Source organism: Papio anubis, chromosome 7, assembly GCF_008728515.1.
Source record: "Papio anubis isolate 15944 chromosome 7, Panubis1.0, whole genome shotgun sequence".
Lineage (NCBI taxonomy): Eukaryota > Metazoa > Chordata > Mammalia > Primates > Cercopithecidae > Papio > Papio anubis.
The window spans coordinates 132,485,996-132,505,945 of NC_044982.1; the positions used below are offsets into that span (position 1 = coordinate 132,485,996).

Here is a 19,950-nt window from a genome sequence, read left to right on the forward strand (position 1 = left end):
GTCTATCATTGATGGACATTTGGGTTGGTTCCAAGTCTTTGCTATTGTAAATAGTGCCACAATAAACATACGTGTGCATATGTCTTTATAGCAGCATGATTTATAATCCTTTGGGTATATGCCCATCATGGGATGGCTGGGTCAGATGGTATTTCTAGTTCTAGATCCTTGAGGAATCGCCACACTGTCTTCCACAATGGTTGAACTAGTTTACGGTCCCACCAATAGTGTAAAAGCATTCCTATTTCTCCACATCCTCTCCAGCACCTGTTGTTTCCTGAATTTTCAATGATTGCCATTCTGACTGGTGTGAGATGGTATCTCATTGAGGTTTTGATTTGTATTTCTCTGATGGCCAGTGATGATGAGCATTTTTTCATGTGTCTGTTGGCTGCAGAAATGTCTTCTTTTGAGAAGTGTCTGTTCATATCCTTTGCCCACTTTTTGATGGGGTTTTTGTTTTTTTTTCTTGTACATTTGTTTAAGTTCTTTGTAGATTCTGGATATTAGCCCTTTGTCAGATGGGTAGATTGTAAAAATTTTCTCCCATTCTATAGGTTGCCTGTTCAGTCTGATGGTAGTTTCTTTTGCTGTGCAGAAGCTCTTTAGTTTAATTAGATCCTATTTGTCAATTTTCGCTTTGTTGCCATTGCTTTTGCTGTTTTAGTCATGAAGTCCTTGCCCATGCCTATGGCCTCAGTGGTATTGCCTAGGTTTTCTTCTAGGGTTTTTATGGTTTTAGGTCTAATATTTAAGTCTTTAATCCATCTTGAGTTAACTTTTGTATGAGGTGCAAGGAAGAGGTCCAGTTTCAGTTTTCTACATATGGCTAGCCAGTTTTCCCAGCACCATTTATTAAATAGGGAATCCTTTCCCCATTTCTTGTTTTTGTCAGGTTTGTCAAAGATCAGATGGTTGTAGATGTGTGGTATTATTTCCGAGGGCTCTATTCTGTTCTGTTGGTCTATATCTCTGTTTTGCTACCAGTACCATGCTGTTTTGATTACTGTAGCCTTGTAGTATAGTTTGAAGTCAGGTAGTGTGATGCCTCCAGCTTTGTTCTTTTTGCTTAGGATTGTCTTGCCAATGCGGGTAAAGCCATCAGATCTTATGAGAACTCACTCACTATCACGAGAACAGCATGAAGGTAACCACCCCCAGGATTCAATTACCTCCCACCAGGTCCCTCCCACTACACATAGGGATTATGGGAACTACAATTCAAGATGAGATTTGGGTGGGGACACAGTCAAACCATATCAGAAGCCAATTACAAAAGACCATATATTATATGATTCAGCTTACATTAAATGTCCAAAATAGGCAAATCTATGGAGACAGAAAGTAGATTAGTGGTTTCCTGGGAAGGTTGAGGGAAAATGAAGAGTATCTATTAAAAGACCCAAGGTTTCATTTTGTAATTGTAAAAATGTGCTAAAATTGTGATGATGGTTGCACATTCTCTGAATATATTGAAAACTATTGAATTGTATACTTCAAAGGGATGAGTGTATGCTATGTGCATTATAGCTGGTAAAGCTATTTTAAAGATGTACCTGTATTGTTTGTTCCCACAACCACTGGCAGAATTTTCAGGAATATTGCTTCAGGTTCTTTATGAACACAATAGAATCATATACTTATCAGCACCTTTTTTCTTTTTGGAAAATTGGATCCTCTTTTGGCAACTTTTTTCCTCTGTTGTTTTATGCATTTATAGACTAATATAGTTATCCTTTTTTTCAGTAAGTCTATCGCTGATATTTTTAATTTTTTTTCTGCTTTTACCTTTTCTTAAAATATCATCTTGTAAACTCTGTTTTTTGTGATTATAGTTGTACTTCTATCTTTAATAAATTTAAAAAATCTTTTGAAAGAATTTGCACAGTTTTAAAATGAGATAGTATAAAAGGGCTTATAATGAAAAACAACAAATTCTGGTGCTCTGTCTTCCCTCCTGTTCCTGCTACCCACTTTTTAACTCTTTCTGTTTGTTACTCTGATCATATTTCCCATATTATTAAAAAGCTCATGCATGCATGTTCCAAGTCGATTTCCGACTATGATAGATGAATAAATAGCCAACTTACGTTTGGCCATTCATAGGATTCTTGTGTAAACATAATTTTTCCTCAGAAATTTGAAGACATTGCTTTATCATCTTTTACAGTTGTATTTTATATTTCTGTTGAAAGATACGATACTTGTTCCTTTTTTCTCCCTCTTTCCTTCTCTTTCTCTGAAAAATTTTAATAATTATTTTTATGGCAGTGTTTTAAAATTTCACAGTGATGTGCCTTGTATGTACAGTTTTTTAAATCCATTGTGTTAGGCCTTTGGTAAGTGGATTAGTCCATTCTGATGCTGCTAGTAAAGACATACCCAAGACTGGATAATTTATAAAGGAAAGAAGTTTAATGGACTCACAGTTCCACATGGCTGGGGAGGCCTCACAATCATGGCAGAAGGCAAAGGAGAAGCAAAGGCATATCATACATGGTAGCAGGCAAGAGAGTGTGTGCAGGGGAACTCCCATTTTTAAAACCATCAGATCTCGTGAGACTTATTCATTACCAGGAGAGCAGTATGGGGGAAACCACCCCAGTGATTCAGTTATCTCCACCTGGCCCGGCCCTTGACACATGCGGATTATTATAATTCCTGTGAGATTTGGGTGGGGACACAGCCAAACCATATCAGTAAGCATTTCAGTCTAATGAATACTGTTTCTCTTCAACTCTGGAAACTGTGTGAATAATTTCTTTAATGATTTTCTTCCCTCTGTTTGTATGATCATTTGGGGATTCCAGCTAGTTGAGTGGAAGGTCACCTAGAGTGATTTTCTGTTCTTCTCAATCAGAATTCCTCATGTGAACCACAGAATCAGAAAATGGTTTGAGTAACTACTTTCTCACATCTTCCAAGGCTCATCTTAACAAGTGCTATTCTAGATACATGAGAGAAGTTAATAGATAACATACAGTGATTGTCTAGAACAAGGGTCAGTGAACTTTTTCTTAAAGGGCCAGATAGTAAAATATTTTGGGTGTTGTAGGTTGGGAGGCAAAATCAAGGTTATGGTATAGGTATTTATATATCTATCTGAAATGTAACCATTTAAAAATATAAAAAATGTTCTTATCTTGTGAGCCATTAAATTAAAAAGTAGATTGCTGGCTGGATTTAGCACACAAGCCATAATTTGCCCAACCTCTTTTTTAGGGCGTTAGGGGTTAATTCTTTCCCTGAATCTGTTCAAAAAATCCTCTTTTTTATTTTCACTCATTTCCCTTCAACCTAGCTTTTTATTTTACCTTTGGGGAGATTTCCACAAATTTTTCTTAAAGCACTTCTATTTTAATTCAACAGTCATTTTTCATTCCAGCACCTTTTTTGTTTTCCAGTTCCCTTTTTTAATATCTTGTTTTTGTTTTATGGATGCAAGACATTCCTAAATGTTTCTAAGGATACTCCTTAATAGTTTTTAAAACCCTTTTCTTTTGTTTCCTAAATTATCTCTTTTTCCTTTGAGGACAGTTTTTCTAATTTGTACGTTCTTGATCTCTGGTAATCTAGTCATACTTAACAGTAATAAAATAGAAAAATCATCTGTTGTTTCTCTAGGTAAAATGCATAAACATTTAACTATTACATGTTACATTTTTAGTTACCATTTATATTTTATATATTAAAACTGATGCTTACAGGAACAGAAAACCAACCACTACATGTTCTCACTTATAAATGGAAGTTAAACATGAGTATGCATGGATACAAAGAAGGGAACAATAGACACCGGGGCCTGCTTGAGGGTAGAGGACAGGAGGAGGGTGAGGATAGAAAAGCTACCTGTTGGGCACTATGCTTATTACCTGGGTGATTAAATAATATGTACAACAAACCCCCACGACACACAGGTTATCTATAGAACCAACTTGTACATGTACTCCCAAAACTAAAATAAATTTTTTAAAAAAAGGAAAAAAATCTGATGCTTATATTTTCATTAAATCTCCTCCTGAAAATAGACATAAAGAGAAGATCTCTAATAAGAGGGTATGTGTGCACGCGTGCTCATGCGTGTGTGTACATGTACCATCCAGAGGCAAAGGTGGTATTTGAGACATTCTGTCATTAGGGTAGTTGCCCCTTTTGCTTTGACACTCTGTTCTTTTGGTGGTTTTCAGCTTCCTCTGCCATCCATCATCACTTCCATCCCCGCTTCATCCGTCTGCTAGGTGACTGTTGAAATTGCTCGGCTGCTGATGGCCCTCTCATCTTCTTTGCTGTAATGGTTTTATGTCTTTTACAAACTATTGCCTACGATTTAAATAGAATCTCCCAAGAAAGAAGATAAGTGTTTATGTTCAGATTGCTAATTTTTACTTAGTATTCTCACTACACATTTTAAACTGTATTTTTACATTTATTATGTGCTTCTGAAATACAAAAAGCAACATGAATAAGTCATTTGTGGTGTTTATAATTCGGTAGGGAGATATCACACATATACCCAATTAACTTTAATAAAAAGAAAAAAATGCGGTAAGTCTGATCACCTACTTTGAAAACAGGAGTAGTAGTGAATGGGGAGGTCAGGCTCTAGGGAGAGGTTGGCATTTGAGCTGGGCTTGAATGATGAGCACAATGTAGACGTGTAGAGTGGAGAAGGTGTTGCAAGTGGATAGACCTTAACGTGCACAGAAGTACCAATCAGAAAATGCAAGAAGCAGTTAGTAGTGAGTTTCCAGTGCGATTACAGTATAGGGTAGATATATATTTGGTTGGGCAAGGGGACATTTATAGGACACAAGGCCAGAAAGGCAAATCGGACTCAGATCATGAAGGATCATTCCATACTCAGGTGTTTGGATTTTGTTATTTAGACCACTGGGGACAACTTTGAAGTAGGGTGTAAAGATGGCCTAAATGTCTTCTAGGTAAGTCACTCCAATTACAGTAAGAAAGATAGATTAAAAAGATAAGATAGGCCAGGCCTGATGGCTCATGCTTGTAATCCCAGCACTTTGGGAGGCCGAGGTGGGTGGATCACCTGAGGTCAGGGGTTCGAGACCAGCCTGGCCAACATGGTGAAACCCTGTCTCTACTAAAAAAAAAATTACAAAAAATTAGGCAGGCCTGGTGGCACGCCCCTGTATTCCCAGCTACTTGGAAGGTCGAGGCAGGAAAATCGCTTGAACCCAGGAGACGGAGGTTGCAGTGAGTTGAGATTGCACTGTTGTATTCCAGCCAGGGCAACAGAGTGAGGGGGGAAAAAAAAAGATAGTTGAGGTAGTGAATCCTTTTACGACCTGTTAATTACAGTCTGAACCAGGACAGCAGGTTAGTTTCTTAGCAATATTCATTAAACATCGGCAGTGTCTGCTAGGTATTTTGATAGACATTGATGCTTTGGAGGTTCTTCCTCAAAATGGTTTCTATAGCCCTGTCTCCCTCCCTATTCCCACTGGGGCCATCCTGAGCAAAGCTCTACTGACTCCATGCCTGAGTTACTAGGGCTCCAGCTCCTGTAGACACCAGGGTCTCTCTCCAGCCCAATTCATTTTGTGCATCACTGACAAAATAATCTTCAGATGTGACCTAAATTATGTCATGTCTCCTTTTAAAACTGCTTTGGTCCCCCTACCAATCAAGTCTTAACTCTTCTTCTGGATGTCAGTGTCCCACCCTGGCTTTACCCTAACTAACCAAACTTTTCTTGCCAGTCTCTAATACAGAAATATTCTTGTGAGGCCATGACGGGAGGATCACTTGAGGCCAGGAGTTCAGGATCAGTCTAGGCAACACAGTGAGACCTTGCCTCTACAAAAAATATTAAAAAATTAGCCGAGCGTGGTAGTGCATGCCTGTAGACCCTCAGGAGGCTGAGGTGGGAGGATTGCTTGAGTGTGGTTGCACTGAGCTGTGATCGCGCCACTGCACTCCAGCCTGGGTGACAGAGTGAGACTCTATCTCAAAAAAAAAAAAAAAAAAAAAAAAAAGCAGTCTCATTTCCTTAGAGCATGCTCATTCTGCCCCCATGTCTTCTTTCCTCATGTGACTTTGCCGTGCATGTTCTCTATACCTTCTCATTTAAACTCTTCCCATCTTTCAAGTCTCAGCTCAGTTACATCTCCTCAAAAGTTCTTCTACATCTTCTTTGAAAAAAATTGTCTTACACTATTTTTTCTTTTCTTTTCATTTTTTGAGACGTGGTCTCACTCTGATGCCCAGGCTGGACAGTGCAGTGGCGCGATCTTGGCTCACTGCAACCTCTGTGCCCCAGGTTCAAGTGATTCTCCTGCCTCAGCTTCCCAACTAGCTGGGATTACAGGTGCCTGCCACCACACCCAGCTAATTTTTGTGTTTTTAGTAGAGACAGCGTTTCGCCCGGTTGGCTAGGCTGGTTACAGACTCCTGAACTCAAGTGATCTGCCTGCCTTGGCCTCCTTAAGTGCTGGGATTACAGGCATGAGCCACCGTGCCCACCCTTTTTTTGGTGGTAGGGGAGGGACAGTTTTGCACTCTGTTTTCCAGGCTGGAGTGCAGTGGTGCGATCTCGGCTCGCTGCAACCTCTGCCTCCCAGGTTCAAACGATTCTCCTGCCTCAGCTTCCTGAGCAGCTGGGCATGTGCCATGACATCCAGCTAATTTTTGTTATTTTTGTAGAGATGGTCTCCCTATGATACTCAGGCTGGTCTCCAACTCCTGGGCTCAAGTGATCCTCGCACCTCAGCCTGGGAGTGCTGGGATTACAGGTGTGAACCAGCACATCTAGCTGTCTTAACACTATTTTTCCATCCCCATGATGTCTAGCCTTATGTTTGGCATGTCTATCCTCAGTTACTCCATGGTCACAATATGGCTGCAGGAATGCCAGCTATCCTAACCACAATTTCAGACAGGAAAGATAAATGCAAGGGGCAAAAGGGACATCTCTCCCAGCTGAGTCAGCCACCTCTGAAAAGCTCTCCCGAGGAGTGACTGGCACTAGGTTGGCTTCATTGGTTGCCCCTAGGTACAAGGGATAAGTTTCTAGATAGGCATATTCAGGGTCTCCATGTTAAACAATTCCAGAGAGCACCATTCACAAAAAATATATATAAAATAGAACAGATTATTCAATATCTTTATCTGGGTTTAATATATATACATATGTATCATATACATAGTATGTATATGTATTTTTATGTATACGTATTTTTACATATGCATATTTTATATGATACAATATACATATGTAAAAAGTTATCAAGCTGTATAGTTAAGATTAGTATACTTTTTTCTTCCTCATCCCAACATTAGTATACTTTATACTTCACTGAATATATATTGTACTTCAGTTTTCAAAAATTAATGGTTTCCTCAAGAGGTGTGCAGTGTGGTAAGCCTGGGAATGTGGCTGTAGGTAAAACTAGGATTATGTTCTCGAAGGAAAAGTAGACACTGAGTTAGGTATCCAGAAATCTTTGTCACAAGTATAGGACTTTTTTCTGTCAATACTTTTGACATGTACACCAATGTTTTAAGATATCACAGTGTACAATATAATATATGTATTGTAGGGGAAAATCAACATAAATATGAATATGCTTTCTTCATTTTAAACTCTGGTACACAAAAAGTATTAAAGATTGCCTTTCTATTTGATGTCACATAGATTTTTATTTTGATATTGAAACATTCCTACAAGAATGAAAGCATTGGCTTTGAGAAATAAAATATTGCTTGTAATTTTTATTCATGTGCTACAAAATTTAAACCTTAAGTGAAAACTCAGTGTATACTTTTGACTGCTATGTACTTTATATAGTAAAAGCAACATGTGATTTTATTAAGTCAATAATAAAAGAATTCACAACACTAGTTTCTGAAAAATAAATGTCCACTTTGGGTCACTCTACACTGATAAATAGCAAGAAAATAAAACTGATCATAAGATGTAAAAATCTAGTCTGTATTTTTAAGCGTTTGCAAACATTTAAGTAATCTTTTGAAATTTTCTTTTACTTCCTTTCATTCTATTAGAAAAATCTGAAAAATAAACAACCAAATTCACTTTGTTGTAATTGTGAAACTACTAGAAAATGAGTGACACATGACTAGTCTGCTCTTATTTCATGTAATTTAAAATACATTCCAAATAATAGGCATTAGCAAATGGCAACATATTTTTGTTTGTTTGTTTTGTTTTGTTTTTCTGGAGATGGAGTCTCTCTATGTCGCCCAGGCTGGAGTGCAATGGCATAATCTTGGCTCACTGCCATCACCACCTCCCAGGTTGAAGCGATTCTCCTGCCTCAGCCTCCCAAGTAGATGGGACTACAGGCACATGCCACCACACCTGGCTCATTTTTGTATTTTTAGTAGAGACAGGGTTTCACCATGTTGGCCAGGCTGGTCTTGAACTCCTGACCTCAGGTGATCCACCCACCTCAGCCTCCCAGAGTGCTGGGATTACAGGCATGAGCCACTGCACTCAATCAAATGGCAACATCTTTAAGCATTTATTTCTCAGTGTCTGTGGGTTGATGTTTACTTGTTTTTAAATAAAGATTGTGTTTTTCTTACTTAGGTTCATCCTCAGCAGCACCGGCTTCTTTTTGAAGTATTTGACGAAAATCGATTGGTAAGTTATATTGTGCTTGTGTGAAATATGAAGTAAGGGTACGTTTCAGGAGAAAGGGTACGTGAAGTAAGGGTACGTTTCAGCAGCCAGGGGAAGTGGGTAGGCAATCTGGGATTTGAGAGATGGGTTGTGGGTGGTTATGGAGACTCTGGGCAAAATGGTGAGGGAGATAGAACTTGTTTTCTTCCTCCTGGTGCTACTCTCTCCCTTTCCATTCTCCTCCCAAGCACCTCTTCTGATTGCCGACATATTATAAGGTCTTACTGAAGACCTCTTGTGACAGGAAAGGACAGAAAATCAACCTCTTCGTCCTGTCTTCCCTCTCACTCGTCCATGACCCCTGGTTCCAAGTCCATGGCACTGGGAATCTTCGCCCAGAGTATCCTTCAGTTGTGCCTCCTTACTACAGTGGTCTTTCTTAGGGTTACCCGTATCCAATGGACATCCTATCCACTCTCTCATCCCCACTCTTCTACAGAGGAAATCTGTCCTTTTTACACTGATAAGGAATGAGCAAATAAAGTTTTCTCAAGGATGGCCAGCTCTTACAGAAGCAAAAAGCAAAGTTAAACATGATGTTCTTTTTATAAAATGATTGTTCTGATTTCTGAATTCCTAAAGACTATCTTAAAGTCCTATTCTTTTCCTAATGTTGTCTCTGAGGATCCAATCTCAAACCCTCTTCTTAGCGGCTTACATTTATATTTTAAACCTGTAAGATTTGAACAGGTAAGTATACAAACAGTGTTACGTGTGCGAAGCTTATCAGTTACAAGCACCAGAAAAATTAAACAGTTTTGTTCATTTTTTAGCTAACAAAGAAACTAGCTTTTTAAAAAAAAAAAAAAAAAAGTCTGTTTTTAGTGTTAAACTACATTCATGTTTTTTGCCCTCAAGAAATGATAATTATACTAGCAACTAAAGATTTTGCCAATGAAATCTTTAGTAAACATCATAGTAAGCAAAAGTACATTATTGCTGCCGAAGAAGACTCTCACTGGCTGGCAATCTAATTTTTTTTTTTTTTTTTTTTTTGAGTTGGAGTCTCGCTCTGTTGCCAGGCGGGAGCACAGTGGCTCAGTCTCAGCTCACTGCAACCTCCGCCTCCAGGGTTCATGCAGTTCCCCTGCCTCAGCCTCCCTAGTAGCTGGGACCACAGGCGCATGCCACCACACCTGGCTAATTTTTTTGTATTTTAGTAGAGATGGGGTTTCACCATGTTGGCCAGGAGGGTCCTGATCTCCTGACCTCGTGATCCACCTGCCTCTGCCTCCCAAAGTGCTGGGATTACAGGCGTGAGCCGCCATGCCCAGCCTGGTAATCTGATTTTTAAGGCTGAGTGACAGATGTTGCTGATTTGATTATCGAATATGGTTAGTTACAGAGCTATTTGTTTTCTGTGTTTTTGCTTTTTTTAAAAGAATATAAAATGTTTTCCTTTTTTCTCCCCTCTGTCTCTATAGATCTGTTTTCCTTTATTTATTATTATTATTTTTTGACAGAGTCACACTCTGTTGCCTAGACTGGAGTGCAGTGGCGCAATCTCAGGTCACTGCAACCTCTGCTTCCCGGGTTCAAGCGATTCTCCTGCCTCAGCCTTCTAAGTAGCTGGGATTACAGGCATCCGCCTCCTTGCCCAGCTTATTTTTGTATTTTTAGTAGAGATGGGGTTTCACCATGTTGGCCAGGCTGGTCCCTTCTAGATGGAAACAAATTAAACTTCATACTGGTGGAGTTTTGTGTGTGTTTTGTTTTTAAATCATGAAATATACATACAAAAAAGCCCACATAATATAAATATTTAAATAATAAGACAACTATGTATATACACACTTATTACTCAGCTTAAGAACTAGAACATTACCAAAATCTTTGAAACCCTCCCTAGATCCCTCCTTAGTGGCATCTCCTTTTCTTCCTCCACTAGTAGCCACTGTCCTCAATTTTGTATTTAGCATTCTTTGCTTTTTAAAATACTTTTATCACATATATACACATACATATCCCTAAAAAAGACATTGTTGTTGGCCAGGCATGGTTGCTCATGCCTGTAATCCCAGCACTTTGGGAGGCCGAGGCAGGTGGATCACCTGAGGTCAGGAGTTCAAGACCAGGCTGGCCAACATGGCAAAACTCTGTCTCTACTAAAAATACAAAATTAGTCGGGCGTGATGGTGGGCACGTGTAGTCCCAGCTACTGGGGAGGCTGAGGTGGGAGACTTGCTCGAACCCAGGAGGCGGAGGTTGCAGTGAGCCAAGATCACACCATTGCACTCCAGCCTAGGTGACAAGAGCAAAACTCTATCTCCAAAAAACAAAAACCCACCTTGTTTATTTTGCATATTTTTTAATTTATAAAAATAGTATATCTCTGTAGGCATTCCTCTGATACGCTTTTTTGCTTAACGTTGTATTTGTGAGATCTGTGATGACACCTTTCAATGATGCATAATCTTCTATACTCTGAAAATATCATAATGCTATAATTTATGTATTTAACTTCCTTAATATTAGTGTTATTAGTGTTATTTCCAGTATGTTGCTCTTACCAATTGATAAACATTTTTATGTCTCCGTATGTACATGTCTGAGTGTATCTCTAAGAGATACATTTTAGAGTTGAATTGCCAGATCATGGTATTACTGTTATTTTTCCTGTTGCCACTGATACCGATGTGAATTCTGCCTTATCATTGGGTGTATTATTGGTGAACTATTTTATTTGCATTATTTGCATGTTGTCTACAAGGAGGGACAGCTCACATCTGTGCTTTCCACACAGATGTAGTCTGGTCCATTTTGCTAGTAACTTTAGTATTGGTGTGACTCTTTCTTAATGGCCAGAACGGCTGTTTGTCAAACACTGATCAGCAAATGAACATTTCTTGAGCGTTTACTGTGTATATAATACTATAAAGTGCGTCATGATAGGTTGGAAGAAAAAAGCATTGCCTTTGATATTAACATCTATATTTATAGATGGATAAATATGACAAATAAAATTTTTAAAACTTTTAACTAAAGGAAAAAAAACAAAATACATTAATCAAGATACTGTAACGCCTGTAATCCCAGCACTTTGGGAGGCTGAGGCAGGCGGATCAGGAGATGTTCCTGGGGTCAGGAGTTTGACACCAGCCTGGCCAACATGGTGAAACCCTGTCTCTACTAAAAATACAAAAATTAGCCGGGCGTGATGGTGCACACCTGTAGTCCCAGCTACTCTGGAGGCTGAGGCTTGAGAATTGCTTGAGCCCAGGAGGTGGAGGTTGCAGTGAGCTGAGATCATGCCGCTGCATTCCAGCCAGGACAACAGAGTGAGACTCCATCTCGGGGGGAAAAAAAAAGTTGTTATAGATCCCCACACTAAGGACTAAGAAATTCTGTTATAATCCTGCATTTCTTTGGGTGCATTAGCTTGTAACCCTAAACAAATTATTCAGGCCTTCTAAAAATACCTTCTCACATTTGAAAAATGAGGACAACAATATTTGCCCTGCCTATCTCATAAGCATGTTGTGAGGATAAAATGAGACAGTGACTATGAAAATACTTGGAAAATTCTTTATCATGATACAAATATAAAGTGTTATTTAACATTCATGGATTTACGCATTTGTAGCTGTCTGATATGGTATATTTTGTGTTAGCTAAGATATACCATTTAGTTTATCTACTGTGTTAGATGCTCTTCTGTGCATGGGAAATACAGCTTTTCTCGAGAAACTTGGTTTACTAGCAAAACAAAGAGCCAAGATGATTAGAGCAGGGTGGTGTGTGTCATTCTAGTCCTCTGATTTGTTGCTAGTCTCAGCAGGTAAGGGAGGTATAGAGATGACTTGAGATGTTATAGAAACTATAGCCATTGGTGGAGTAACAGACCTGATTGTATAGCAACAAATGATCTATGTTATTATAAATGTCATTCCATCTTTATTCTGCTGAGGCACTCACAACTAAATTTAAAGTGTACCGTTTTCCTAGCAATTTATCTTTGAAAATGGAGGGTGAAAAACACAAGTATAATATTAAGCAGAAACAACTTTAGTCATCTGGAAAACGTTTGCAATATAAGTGATATTTGCTTTCAAGAAAGACTAGGCTTATATCATTGTTTTCCAGCCAATTTTAAGACTTGAGGGTTTTAAAATATAGTCGTTTCATTATGGTGATGGTAGTGGTGGTGGTGGCAATAATGACAGAACATTTCAGAATGATGTGCCTTAAAAAAATTCTACCCACCAATGCAAAAGTTAGCACTGTGTCACCAGTCTAAGACATACACCTGTACACATTCAGCCACCGGTTTTAGGAGCTGCCTATATTCTGGGTGGAGACCTTGTGCTTCTCACATTTAGCAGTTGTATTAATGAAGGTTCTCCAGAGAAACAGAAACAATAGATTGTGTATATATTTTATGTATTATTTATTTTTCATACATTTTATATATGAAATTATGTGTAATATATGAATACATATATTTCCACACTATGTATGTATATAGTGAAGACTGCAATCTGAAATCTGCGGGGCAGGCCAGGAAGCTGAGAACTTAGGCAGGGATTCTACATTGTAGTCTTGAGGCAGAATTGCTTCTTCTTACAAAACCTGTGTTTGCTCTCAAAGCCCTCGACTGATTGGGTAAGACCCCCACACATTGTGGAGGGTAATGTGCGGTACTCAGAGTCTACTGATGTAAATGCTAATCATGTCTAAATGTCTTCATAGCAATGTCTATACTGGTGTTTGACCAAACTACTGGGTACCATAACCTATCGAAGTTGATACATACAATTAACCGCCGCAGCTGACTTTGGCCTTCAAAGTTCAGTCAATGATTAAGATTACCCAGAGCCTATCCACACCATGTAGATAATTACATTATTTTCCGTGTAGATGATCAGTAACCAACAGCTCAGAATGTGGGGTTCTTAGCTTCAATCTGTTTCACTCCAGAATATGCAATTCTATGTAGGATGTGCATGGATTCTTTCCAGATGAGGGCTGCCGTGTCCCTCCAGTTCTTCTACTCTTAAGGTTAGGGTTAACACTCCTGTTTGGTATTTGCTGGACTGAGGAATTACGTTTTATAGCAAGTTCCCCGATTTTCCATGCAACTGCTGTAATAGCAGTATAGATCCTATGTTCAGACCTCAGCCAGCAGTGCAAACTGTTCAGCCTCCCTAGAATTTAAACTCAGACTAGAGTGCTAGGAAGTGCATGTGATTCTCTTACCTTACTTTTCCTTGGCTGAGACCCTCTCTGTAAATTTTTCAAACGTCATTCCTTCTTGTCCACCTGCAGCGCTTCTTGATATTTCTTTATAACTGGCAGCTGGATCAACTTCAGCAACAACAACAAAAATCCTGAAAGAAAGCGTCAGGCATTCAGAGTGCCTGTGGTGAGACCATCTATCCATCCAGACTTCTCTCTGGTGTCTCTTGGTACTTACTTTGTGCCCAGGACAAGCTCAGGAGCCCCAGAAGAACCGTGTAGTTACGGTCCATGCCCTCCGGAAAGTTAAAATCTAGTTAGGGGACATGGAACTGATGCTTATAGTGAAGCTTATCAAAGGGAAGACATTTATCTGGCCAAATACTTGGAGCTCATTATTTTATATGTTAATAATCAGAGGAGCTTTTCTTATTTCCAGGAAGTTGTAGGCCACAGGCATGAACAATTAGATCTCATTGATTAGCCTATTAGAAGGGATTCATTCTTTGAGTTATTAGACCCCACACTTAATCCCAGAAAGCAAGCTGAAGTCATTTGAAGGCAGAGTAAAACAGGACTCCTCCTTATTTAAAAGAAAAAGATGTTAAGGGAATGTTGGCTGAAGTCTGTAAAATCTTAAAGGAGATAGGTTATACAAAACCAAAATAACATCATAATTGTATTACTAAATTTCCAATTATTGTACACATTTGAAAACACAGTGCTGTTTCATTCTAGTCAAATATAATTCAATAAATTCCCATAATTCTATTTTGTTGTGTCTTAATTGATTAAATATCTGTTTAGAAAATTCTGATCGAAAACAGATGTATCTTAAGCAGTTTTTTTAAAACAAAGTATATGTTTTACATATTTGCTTTTACTTAGGAAAAAAAACTTACTTAGAAAAATACAACTTGGGTGTAGTAGCATGTGGTATAAACAACGGAACTATTTTACCTTTTACTTTCCTATGAATGAGCCAGTATATATTTATTACTGGAGTTCCAGCTATAAAATTTAGGTAAGGGGTTTAAATATACCCTAGAGTATTATTTAAAAATAAATTTGTTTCTTTCAAATAGAATACCAACCTTGGTCTATGGCATTTGGGAGAGAAATTAAAATATTAAATTTTTATTACCCAGTAAACTGAAAATAAAGGTTAAATAAATACAAAGCAGAAAAAATATATACAAAATCACAACCTCTAAAAGGACAAACAGTCCACTGTTCTCTACTGTGGAAGGTTTATCAGCACTGCTGAGCAATTCCACCTCTAGGGCAGGGCTAGCTCTCAAAAATGTAAACAAGTATGTACTTTGTTTATATAAAGAAATGTACAGCTTGGTTTGTATTTCTTTATAGATATCAAACATCTAAATGGATTGTTTCAAAGCACCAGCAGGGGCCAGCAAAGAGCTCTTAGAGTTTTTCAGAACAGAATTGGCATTGAGATATGTTTATTTGATGTGTTAAATCCTTTTTAGACTTCTTTACTTACCACAACACTCTGTTAAGTGAATGAATTGCAGAGACAGTGGAATAAAATATCCTATGTGTTCAAACTATCTTGGGGTATAGTTTTTTTTTTTTCTAATCTGCATATATTTTTATTGGAATGTTTGCTTAGGCTATTTCTTGGCAGAGTTTTAATAGTCAAAATATAAATGGCATCATTTAAAGACTGTTCTACTTGGCTGGAAAAGGCCTTAAAATTACAGGAGAAAATGCTTAGTGACAGCTTCTCTTAAACTTCTTTTCTCGAAACTATGCTTCAGTTTTGCAATGGTATTAATAGGTTAATTTTGTAGTTCTGTCCTTAAGCTTTCATTTTTTATGTAATTAGCACTTTAGAAGCTAAAATATGTATCTGTTTGATGTAGTGCTAAAGTTTTAATTCATCCTAAAGTTTTGGTATTTCCAAATTTACAGAACTGTTTGAATTCACAAATTAAAAAAAAAAATGAACAGTCCCTATATTAACTAACTTGACTAGATTCCTAGTATGACTACTATTTGGAAATTCAATCTTTGATTTGATACTTAATTACATGGGGTTTCGTTCCTACCAACTTCCTGTAATTCTATACCTATGGGTAAAAATATTAGTGGTCAAAGTTGGCTGGAGAAAGTATAGGCACTGCGATTCACATAGTTAAATGTTCATTTAGTAGAGCTGGGGTGAAAAAATACTGTTTCAACATGAAATGTTAGAAGATTGTTGTTCTTGTGTTACTCATTCATGCAAATTGGAGAAGGTATAATTGAAACAAGGTTGGCTGTGTTTGAGTCAGTGTGCTGCAGCTGAGCTCAGCTTAAAGGTCGCTGGAAATCAAGTGCTTTGTAAGTGAAGGCATTTTGACTACAAGCGATTCAAGACATTTTGGAAACGTCAGTCTCTGGAATGGGTCGTCTTTTTCTTCCTATGATATCTGGTATCTAATGTTTTACTTAGGATAAAGACTACAGCTTAATAGCTCTTTTAGGCACCACAGATGATTTTTTCTTTTGATGCAGTGCAGCTGCTTCTAGCCTGTCTACGGACAGAGATCTTTGTTATGACTTTCAGCCCTTAACATGTTTGGAAATGAGAACAAATGGCACAAAGCTTACGATTGCACTTTGCAGCCAGAAGAAGCAATACTTACCCTTTGTCAGAAACCTCCGGAGATGACTTGGATAGCCATGTTCACATGTGCTTCAAGAGACCAACACGGATTTCAGCGTCTAACGTTGTTCAAATGAAGCTGACTCCCAGACAGACTGCACTAGCTCCGTTAATAAAGGAAAACGTTCAGTCTCAAGAAAGATCGTCTGTTCCCTCATCTGAAAATGTTAATAAAAAGAGCAGCTGTCTACAGATTTCACTACAGCCAACAAGGTACAGTGGATATCTTCAGTCTAGCAATGTCTTAGCTGATAGTGATGATGCTTCATTTACTGGTATCTTGAAGGATGGTATTTACAGCAGTGCTGTGGTCGATAGTGAATTGAATGCAGTGAATGATGGTAACCTTGTAAGCAGTCCAGCCATTTGTAGTGGTAGCCTTAGTAACTTTTCAACCAGTGATAATGGATCTTACAGCAGCAACGGTAGTGATTTCGGGTCATGTGCAAGTATCACAAGTGGAGGTTCATACACTAACAGTGTCATCAGTGACAGTAGTAGTTATACGTTGCCACCAAGTGATGATACTTTTTTGGGTGGAAACTTACCTTCTGACAGCACCTCCAGTGGAATTGTGCCAAACAGGAATACTACTCCATGTGAAATTTTTTCGAGAAGTACAAGTACAGATCCTTTTGTCCAGGATGACTTGGAACATGGGTTAGAGATTATGAAATTGCCAGTGAGCAGGAACACAAAAATTCCACTAAAACGTTGCTCCTCCTTAGTCATTTTTCCTAGGAGTCCTTCAAATACCCCACCGACTTCTCCAACAAGTCCATGTACTCTTCTGAGCAAAGGATCCTATCAAACTTCACACCAGTTTATTATTTCTCCTAGTGAAATTGCACATAATGAGGATGGCACTGGTGCTAAAGGATTTCTTTCAACAGCTGTCAATGGACTTCGGTTATCTAAAACAATTTGTACCCCTGGAGAAGTAAGAGACATACGGCCACTTCACAGGAAGGGCTCGTTACAGAAGAAAATTGTTCTTTCAAATAATACTCCCAAACAGACTGTCTGTGAAAAGTCATCTGAAGGATATTCTTGTGTTTCAGTGCATTTCACCCAACAAAAAACAACTACATTAGATTGTGAAACAACAAATGGTGATTGTAAACCAGAAATGTCAGAAATTAAGCTTAATTCTGATTCAGAGTATATTAAGCTCACGCATAGGACATCTGCATGTTTGCCATCCTCCCAAAACGTAGATTATCAAATAAATATCAATGGAGAATTGGAAAGACCAAATTCACAGATGAACAAAAACCATGGTATTTTACAAAGAAGTATTTCATTGGGAGGAGCTTATCCAAATATTTCCTGTCTATCCAGCCTTAAGCACAATTGTTCTAAAGGGGGACCATCTCAGTTACTCATAAAGTTTGCATCTGGAAATGAAGGTAAAGTGGATAATTTATCAAGAGACAGCAACAGAGATTGCACAAATGAACTGTCTAATTCTTGCAAGGTAAGTTTCCTTTGATCTTGGTAAATATTAATTTATACGAGAATAACTTAATGAAATATTTGGAGAAAATTTATTGTTATAACCAAGCAGTTTTATATATTTTCCTGGTCCTTAGCTAGCAGTACTTTGTAGTCATAAATTTTATATTTGTAAATCTGAAGAACCCTAAGTATAGTTTTTTACTGTATTTGTTATTTTACCAATGTACAAAATGTGTATTTTTAAAAATCTTCCGAAGTGATTTAAGCTGTAAAACTTTTCTACAACATAAAAACAAACTTTGAATAACAGTCTATTTCATAAGATTTTATCTTGGTATCTTTTTCCTTTAAATGGTATAGTATTCTATTTTGTAGCTCAGTATTTTATTCCTATTTTCAAAATCATCATTTTGCTTTCTCCCCTTCTTAATCATTATGAAATAGAGTAAAATTTAGAATGCTTATTTAAAATATTAAGCAAATACCCATATCAAAGTGTGAAGATCTTGTTATAAATTATCATAGAGGAACTGTATCTCTAAAATACATGTATTGATCAGATCATTCATAAAAACTATTATGCTGCATGTTTAAAGCAGAGGAAAAATAAATGGCATTTGCATTTGTATATACTCTTAACTATGGAATTTTGTTTCCACCCTATTTTTCTTGAGCCACGAGTTAATACTGCCTTCTAAAATGTAACTCACTCACTCAACAATATTGAATTCTAAGTTTTAATATTTTTGAATTTGGTTTAAATTGCTAGGCATTTCCCACAATTTTCTATTTACCTTTTCATTTTTGACAATTCAACTTTATTATATTAGTAATTTAACGCTTGAATCTTAGCCAAAAGTTCTTTATGTAATTTGGCCTTTCCAAAGTATTTAAAATGGTTTGAACTGAAATAGAATTTTAAAATTTCTGTATTTGGAATGTTTTGCCAGATTCCAAGAAATTTAAAAAATTTTCTAACTAAAGCAATTTTACATGACAGTACATAATAGTTTGGGGGGAAAAAACCTTATCTGTTTATCTGTGTTTTTGTAACATCCAGTATGTTTATTAAAGATTAAAACAAAAAATCTTCTGGATAAGTAGCTTTAGGTGAATAAAATAGTAATTGCTAGTTTATTTTCTGTCTTCTGAAATCTGGTAAATATAACAATTGTTACCAATGCCCAGATGTTAATATAAGCCACTACTTTACTAGGATAAAAAAAGATCAGATTTCAAATTCTGATCTATATTTTACAATTTTTAATTCCATTTAGGAAACTTTTCTAAAACCAGCTTTTAGGAGATTATAATCCAATCAACTATTTTTCTTCCTAAAAGGAAGAAATGAAATGGCACTGAGAAGAAACATTAATACTATGCTAATTGAATTAATGTTACTTATAAATTTCTTTTACACGTAATGAAATAATTAACCTGAAAGGAATAATTCATGTATAAATATTTGTAGAAATACCTTAAAATAGTTTATTTTATGGTAATAATTATAGTTTGTTGTGGATGCTTTTGAGAAGAGTATTTTAAATGTGTTTTTTAATGAAATGTGGATCAAATGCCTTTTGCATTGTTAAAAATATCCATTGTTACTGGTTTTATTTATGCTTAGGTAAGCTAACTTAAATATTTTTTGTGACAATCAAATGTATAACTTTGTGCAGATTCTATCTTTTGGTAGATTATTGGATTATAAAGTAGTTCAGAAGTGTGCAGTTTGCTGGAGATTTAAATTGTCCCCCTTTTAATGTTTATAAAAGCATTGTAAACCATACAGTGACACTTAAATTTAATTTATACTATATCTAAATAGATCTAATTGATAAATCAAGGCTTGTTTTATGAAGAAGATTCTAGTGTTGCTTTTTCTAAATATAGTAGTGGCAACAATGATGGGTTTTAGAAATAATCCTGTGTTTATCAATAATTATATATTAATCTAATTATAGTGTTATATTGTAAC

At 37.1% G+C, this 19,950-nt stretch overlaps 1 protein-coding gene across 4 annotated transcripts in view; it reads left to right on the forward strand.

The window, feature by feature from the left end:
- Positions 1–19,950, forward strand: part of LOC101016432 (NEDD4 E3 ubiquitin protein ligase) — a 167,811-nt gene that overhangs the window by 59,620 nt on the left and 88,241 nt on the right. For 3 of the 4 annotated variants that reach the window (XM_021940592.2, XM_021940593.2, XM_021940597.2), the window contains exon 1: positions 14,068–17,991. In XM_021940592.2, the coding sequence (XP_021796284.1) occupies positions 16,444–17,991 (1,548 nt within the window). In that variant the 5' untranslated portion in view covers positions 14,068–16,443. Of the gene's footprint in view, positions 1–8,575; positions 8,630–14,067; positions 17,992–19,950 lie in introns of those variants that run through there. The other variant, XM_021940594.2, reaches the window with a different exon arrangement.